This window comes from Plecotus auritus, assembly GCF_963455305.1.
Source record: "Plecotus auritus genome assembly, chromosome: 7".
NCBI lineage: Eukaryota > Metazoa > Chordata > Mammalia > Chiroptera > Vespertilionidae > Plecotus > Plecotus auritus.
In genome coordinates, this window is record NC_137774.1 from 39,744,297 (window position 1) to 39,751,698 (window position 7,402).

The following is a 7,402-nucleotide window of genomic DNA, read 5'->3' on the forward strand; positions in this document are numbered from 1 at the left end:
AAATTTTCATTGAAGACAATCATGATTTCTGTGAATTTGCTCTATTTTGCTCTATTTTCCGTAAGCCTAACAAAGTATCTAGTTCATGCAATATGAGAATCAAGTACTTGTTAATTGATTAAATACTTTATGGTTGGGTAATGGCACTGGGATGGGGGAGGTTGGGCAATTCTGATTCAAAAATTGCTCACTTCTTAGACATGAGTGTAGTGTCCAGGCCTAACTGTCGATTAGTCCCAATGAGCAAAAATGATATTTTCCCAAAATTCTGGCTTTCTATGAATTTAGTAAACTCAGTTGCAGAGATGACTTATCATTGAGACAAAACTGGTGGATAAGGAAAATCATTATACGCAGTAACTTCACTAATAATTCTGGATTTCTCTTCCCAATCTTAATAAAAAAATTATGAGGGAAGAAAATCAATCCTCTACCCTGGATTTTATGCTCCTGGGAGATAGCAGTCAGCATGGACAGGAAGATTTCTTCTTCATCCTCTTCCTGCTCATTTTCCCCATCACACTGATTGGAAACTGGGTCATCATCTTGGCCATTTGCTCTGACATTCGCCTTCACCACCCTATGTATTTTCTCCTTGCTAACCTCTCCTTTGTTGACATCTTCTCCTCTGTAACCATCCCAAAGATGCTAGCCAACCATCTCTTGAACACCAAAACCATCTCCTTTGGGGGATGCCTGACACAGATGTGTTTCATGATTGCTTTGGGTAACACAGATAGCTATATCCTGGCTGCAATGGCATATGATCGTGCTGTGGCCATCAGCCGGCCACTTCATTACACAAAGATTATGAGCTCACGAACTTGTGTCCTGCTAGTTGTTGGGTCTTGGGTGGTTGGAAACACTAATGCCCTCCCCCATACTCTGCTCACAGCTGGCCTGTCCTTCTGTGGCAACCAGGAAGTGGCCAAATTCTACTGTGACATTACCCCTTTGCTCAAGCTGTCCTGCTTTGACATCTACTTTAATGTGAAGATGATGTACCTCGGGGTTGGTGTTTTCTCTGTGCCATTGCTATGTATCATCATCTCCTATGTTCGGGTCTTTTCCATAGTCTTACATGTTCCATCCACCAAGGGTGTGTGCAAAGCCTTCTCCACCTGTGGTTCCCACCTCACAGTTGTTTCTTTGTATTATGGGACAGTCATGGGCATGTATTTCCACCCTCTGACTAGCTACAGTCTAAAGGATGCTGTGATAACTGTGATGTACATGGCAGTGACTCCAATGTTAAATCCTTTCATCTACAGTCTGAGAAATCAGAACATGAAGGCTGCCCTGGGGAAACTCGTCAGCAAGAGAATCTCCCTGTAACCAATGTGAGGTCGTATTGGAGACTGTAGTCACCATTAGCAGGCACCTGGAAATCAATCTCCAATGTCTCCCCCTCTAAGAAACTGCCTTTCATCTTTCTAGTTAGAAATTCTTCTCTGCTGAGAGTATTTTGCTAAGTGAAATAAGCCACTCAGAGATAGACAAGTATCACATGATCTCACTTATATGTGGAATTTAATGAACAAAATAATTTGACAAACCAAATAGACCCAGAGACTTGGAAGCATGCAACAGACTGAGGATTCTCAGAGAGAAGGGGAGGGGGGAAGAGATCAGCCAAAGGCCTTATATGCATATATGCATAACCGATGGGCACAGACAACAGTGGGGTAAAGGCCTGGAGAGGGAAGGGAGTGGGTAGAAGTGGGTCAATGGGGGGTGGGAAGGGAGGACATCTGTAATACTTTTGACAATAAAGATAAATTAGAAAAAAAGAACCATGGAACAGAATACTAAAAGAGGGGAAAAAGGAATTCTCTGAAATCTTGTAACAATTTATGATACATCTTATTGAATTTATCACTTTGTACACATTATTGTCCCTTGGCAGTTTTGCAGCACAAAATACTGGGTTCATGCCTCAGCTATGGCTCTATCAAAGTAAAGTTGAGAAAAGACTGAGGCTAAGTGTCTCTATTTACATATTAAGAATACTAATTATCTGCCTCACCACTGTCATAAGGTCACAATAGTTCATGCTGAATGGTATAAATCATTATTCAATTGTTATTTTGATTGGACTATTATGTTCTCACCTCTACTATGCTTAAACGCACTTAACATGAGCTGTCTTAACATATCTCTTTACTTTTATAATCTTGGTCAAATAAGTGCATCCAATGAATATTGGTAGAAAACAGAATGAATGTATGAAAATATTAGTCTTGGAAATGTAATATGACAATGATTATACATAATTACACTGGACCTTAGCTATCCATTATATATCTGGCATCTCCGTTAAGATCCATTCTGGAAAGACAAATGACACTAGATATGTTTAAACCAAGAATACTAAACACAGGGAATTACATATATAGGTGTGTCCTGAAAAGGAATAAAGGTGGCAAAAGAAAGAAGTTGAAGTGACCCAGAGATGTAAACTGAAGAAAAAAGTTACACCCTCTCGATTGGGTAACAAAAAAGCAAAATGTGGTATTTCCACAACATAGGAGCTAAGAAAGGGCTGACCACATGGCTGATGCTCAGATCTCTGACGAGAGTGTCAAATAACTGGCATTGGTCTTCATTTACTGATGTTACCCACAATTTCATTCCTGGGGAGTCTGAGTTCTCAATAGTGTTGCTTCGGTGGGTGGGTTTTTTTAAATTGTTTTGATAACCTGTTAATCTTTGCTATTGAGTGAGGAAATGCTACATTCACTCTAGACATAGTTTCAGACATAGTCTTCCTTGCCCCTCATCGAGTAGCAACAACACAATGTCTGTGATCATTAGAATCTACAACTCTAACTCCTTTTTTCCTGAATGGGCCACAGAGGCATGCTACAATTTGGTTAAATAATAGCAACATAATATTAACATGGTCTGAATTTTTGTGTCCTCCTGAAAGGGCGGGTGTTCCTTTTGTTCCATGTCCTCCACCTCCTGGAGTCAGGTTCCCGCCCTAGAACCTCTCCAAGAGCCCAACCCACACTTTTGAACTAGCAAATAGAAATGCAAGAGGAAAGTATGCCGTGCCCTGCCCCCATGTGCAACCTGACCCCGACCAATCAGCGGAGGCCACACTACCTCACCCTCCTACCTCTACCAGGCCCCCTATAAATCAGCGCGTTTGGGGACTGGGGCTCTCTCTCTCCACCTCTCCGCTGCGCCTGTGTGTGTGTGGGACTGAGCTCGAGCTAGCTTGATTAAAGGCTCTTTGCTTTTGCATCGGACTCGGCTCCCTGGTGGTCTTTGGGGATCACGAAATCTGGGCATAACATTTGAGGGCTCGCCCGGGATCCCCAAGAACCTCAAGGGACTCCCGATCCGGAGAGTCTGACTGGCCACGGTAGGTGTCTGTCTGTTCCTTGTCTCTTTTGTGTGAGCTCATTTCTGGATCTCTGGCAGTGCTCGAAGCAGTCTAGGTGGATGCACTGGAGGACCACGGGTGGGAGGAATCGGGAGACGTCCCAATCCTCCTTCAGGAGGGACGTGTATTTCCCTCAAACCTCTGGGACGAGGTGGGTCGCTCCCACAGATCGGCGTGAGGCCGTAGTCTGCACTTTCAGTTTTGTCAGTTTTGTTCCAACGGACTCGAGTTGGAAAGCTTGTCTCAAGGGCCCTTTGTTTGTCTGTGTCTGTGTTTTTCTGTTTTGTTTTGTGGACTCTCTTGACGGACATCATGGGACAGACTTCAACCACTCCTTTAAGCATTATGGTTGATCATTTCAAAGAGGTTAAGGGAAGAGCTAGCAACCTCAGTGTAGAGGTCTGGAAGGGCTGGTGGTAAACTTTTTGTTCTAGGGAGTGGCCGAGTTTTAGTGTCTGGTGGCCGCCGGAGGGCACCTTCGACCTCCCCACCATCCACCAGGTGAGGGACATCGTCTCTCAGGCCAAGAAGGGACATCCTGATCAACTCCCTTACATTATTACTTGGCAGGACCTCGTGGAAGAGCCACCCTCCTGGCTTAAGCCCTTTCTGTCCCAGTGCCCCCCGGAGCCGAAACCCATACTTGCTTTGCAGGAAATGGAGAAGGTGAAGGAGAAGAAGGACCTCACCCTGCCATCAGCTCCCCTCTACCCTGTCTTTCAGGGGGGAACTGAAGAGGAACTAATCTTTCCTCCCTCATATCAGCTTCCTAGGAGTCCACAGGGGGGCCATCCTCCCACGTGAGGGGAAGCGGATGCCACGGGGAGCAGAGTTCCAGGAGCGGCTGGGAGCAGAGTTCCGGGAGCAGCTGGGGGCGGAGTTTCGGGAGCGGCTGGGGGTGGAGTTTCGGGAGCGGCTACGGTTCCGGTGGGCTCCCAGATGCAGATGGCAATCAACCCCATCACTATTGGCCTTTTGCCACTAATGACCTTTACAACTGGAAGTCTCAGAATCCTAAGTTCTCTGAGAAGCCAGCAGGGCTTATTGATCTGTTGGATTCTGTCCTTTCCACCCACCAGCCCACGTGGGACGACTGCCAACAGCTTTTACAGGTCCTGTTCACAACTGAGGAGAGGGAAAGAATCCTCAATGAGGCCCAGAAAGTGGTTCCAGGCGTGGACGGGAACCCAACCACCAACCCGGTTCAGATAGATGTCTCTTTTCCCTTAACTAGGCCTGAATGGGATTTCAACATGGCAGAAGGTAAGGAGAGGCTCCGGGTCTACCGCCAGACTCTAATGGGGGGTCTCCGAATGGCTGCTAGAAAGCCAACTAATTTGGCCAAGGTAGGGAATGTTCAGCAGGAAAGGGATGAGTCTCCAGCTGTCTTTTTAGAACGGATCATGGAGGCATACCACACCTACACCCCCATGAATCCAGACGCTCCTGAAAACAAGGCAGCTGTGATCATAAGCTTTGTAAACCAATCGGCTGGGGATATTAAAAAGAAACTTCAAAAAGTAGATAGGTTGGGGGAGAAGAGTTTAAAGGACCTACTGGAGGTAGCCGAGAAGGTGTATAATAACAGGGAGCCCCTGGAAGAAAGGCAGGCTCACGCTGAGGCGGCTGCGAGCAGCAAACAAACCCGAGACTTAGCTAAGATCCTGCTCGCCACCACCGCGGACTCTTCAGAGGAACAGAACCGCCGTCTCCGCCAACTCGCCAGCAACCAGGAGGACGGTAAGGGGACTGCCCGGGGCGGGAGGGCGGAAGCTGCAGAAAGATCAGTGTGCTTACTGTAGGGAGATAGGGCACTGGAAACAAGAGTGTCCGAAAAGGGCCAGCAAAAAGGGAGGCGAAGCGGATCAAGTGAAGGTCCTGGAGCTAGATGAACTGAGTGATTAGGGGAGTCGGGGTTCGGACCCCCTCCCCGAGCCCAGGGTAACTCTTAGAGTGGAGGGGACCTCCATTGACTTCCTTGTCGACACCGGAGCACAACACTCGGTCCTCTGTACGCCTCAAGGAAAATTAACAAATAAGTCTTGGGTACAAGGAGCAACTGGTATGAGCCAGTATTCATGGACTACCCGAAGAATGGTGGATTTAGGGCCGGGCCGGGTATCCCACTCTTTTATGGTAATTTCGGAATGCCCCTACCCACTGTTAGGACGAGACTTGCTCACTAAGATCGGAGCTCAGATAACTTTCAGACAAGAGGGGCCTCAGGATACTGAAGGCAAGGGCCACCCCATTCAGGTCCTGACCATAAGGCTGGAGGATGAGTACCAGCTTCACCAAAAAGCCTCTCCAATAGAGGGCTACAGCGGACAACTGATGTGGACTCGGTTGCCTCGGGTTCAAGAACTCGCCCACCATCTTCGACGAGGCCCTGCACGAGGACCTGGGAATCCTAGAGCAAGTGAATGGGCTCCGGAAGAACCTGACCGACCAGCCCCTTCCAGATGCAGACGTCACCTGGTTCACCGATGGAAGCAGCTTCGTACGGGACGGGAGCAGGTATGCGGGTGCAGCTGTAGTCACTGAAACGGACATTGTATGGGCAGAGGCTCTGCCCTCCGGGACGTCAGCCCAGAGAGCAGAGCTTGTGGCCCTCAACAAGGCCCTGACACTGGGAGCTGGAAAGTAGCTCAACATCTACACAGACAGCTGGTATGCGTTCGCCACCGCTCATGTTCATGGGGCAATCTACCAAGAGAGAGGGCTACTAACAGCAGAGGGGTGGACTATAAAGAATAAACAGGAGATACTCGACTTACTCTCAGCCTTATGGCTCCCTGCCAAATTGGCCATCATACATTGCCAAGGACACCAGAAGGCTGACGACCCAGTGGCAAGAGGAAACCACAGGGCTGACCAGGCGGCCAAGGCAGTAGCCCTTTCTCCGATCCTCACCATGGCCCTACAGCTCCCAGACCCAGGAGACCCAGTTCTGCCAGTTCAGCCAGGATATTCCCTGGAGGAGTTACAGCGCATTAGGAAGCTTCCCCAAGCAAAGGAGGAGAAAGGGTGATGGTATATGCTGGAAGACATCTTGCCCAGGTACGGTTTTCCCGCTGAGATAGGGTCAGACAATGGACCAGCTTTTGTCTCGCAGGTAACGCAGGCAGTGGCCAAGGCCATTGGGGCAAATTGGAAATTGCATTGCGCTTATAGGCCCCAAAGCTCAGGGCAAGTAGAGAGGATGAATAGAACTCTAAAAGAGACCCTTACCAAATTGACCATGGAGACTGGCGGGGACTGGGTGGCTCTCCTTCCATATGCCCTTTACCGGGTTAGGAACTCCTCCTACACCCTGGGTTTTACTCCTTATGAGATCATGTTTGGCTGGCCACATCCTATTATCCCTAACCTTAAAGCCGAATTTCTTACAGAATTTGAAAGTCAAGAACTGTTTCTTTCCTTGAGAGGGCTCCAGAGGGCGCACGAGGACATTTGGCCACACCTCCGTGCTATCTACGAGACCGGCCCAGCCCTGACTCCTCATCAGCATAAGCCCGTGGACTGGGTCTACGTCAAGAGACACCGCAGGGAGACCCTTGAGCCATGTTGGAAGGGTTCCTACATCGTGGTGCTGACGACCCCCACCGCTCTCAAGGTAGACGGCGTCGCGACCTGGACCCGTCTGTGATCCGGGAAGACTTGGGGACTCCGATTTTATCAGTGCAGGGAATTTGGGATGGTGTACCCTCGTGACCCAGGAATGTTGTTCAGTAGAAATACAAACCGACCCATGATTGGGCCTGTAAGTTTCAAGACAAGGGGGGAATGAAAGGGCGGGTGTTCCTTTTGTTCCATGTCCTCCACCTCCTGGAGTCAGGTTCCCACCCTAGAACCTCTCCAAGAGCCCAACCCACACTTTTGAACTAGCCAATAGAAATGCAAGAGGAAAGTAAGCCGTGCCCTGCCCCCATGTGCAACCTGACCCCGACCAATCAGCGGAGGCCACACTACCTCACCCCTCCTACCTCTCCCAGGCCCCCTATAAATCAG

General features: G+C 48.6%; 1 protein-coding gene across 1 annotated transcript; it reads left to right on the top strand.

The window, feature by feature from the left end:
• Nucleotides 1-408: 408 nt before the first annotated feature.
• LOC308253977 (olfactory receptor 1A1-like) lies at nucleotides 409-1,335 on the top strand (the record flags this gene model as incomplete). Its single annotated transcript, XM_080679764.1, has 1 exon — nucleotides 409-1,335. The coding sequence occupies one exon, from the start codon at nucleotides 409-411 to the stop codon at nucleotides 1,333-1,335; it is 927 nt and encodes a 308-aa protein (XP_080535890.1).
• Nucleotides 1,336-7,402: the final 6,067 nt, after the last annotated feature.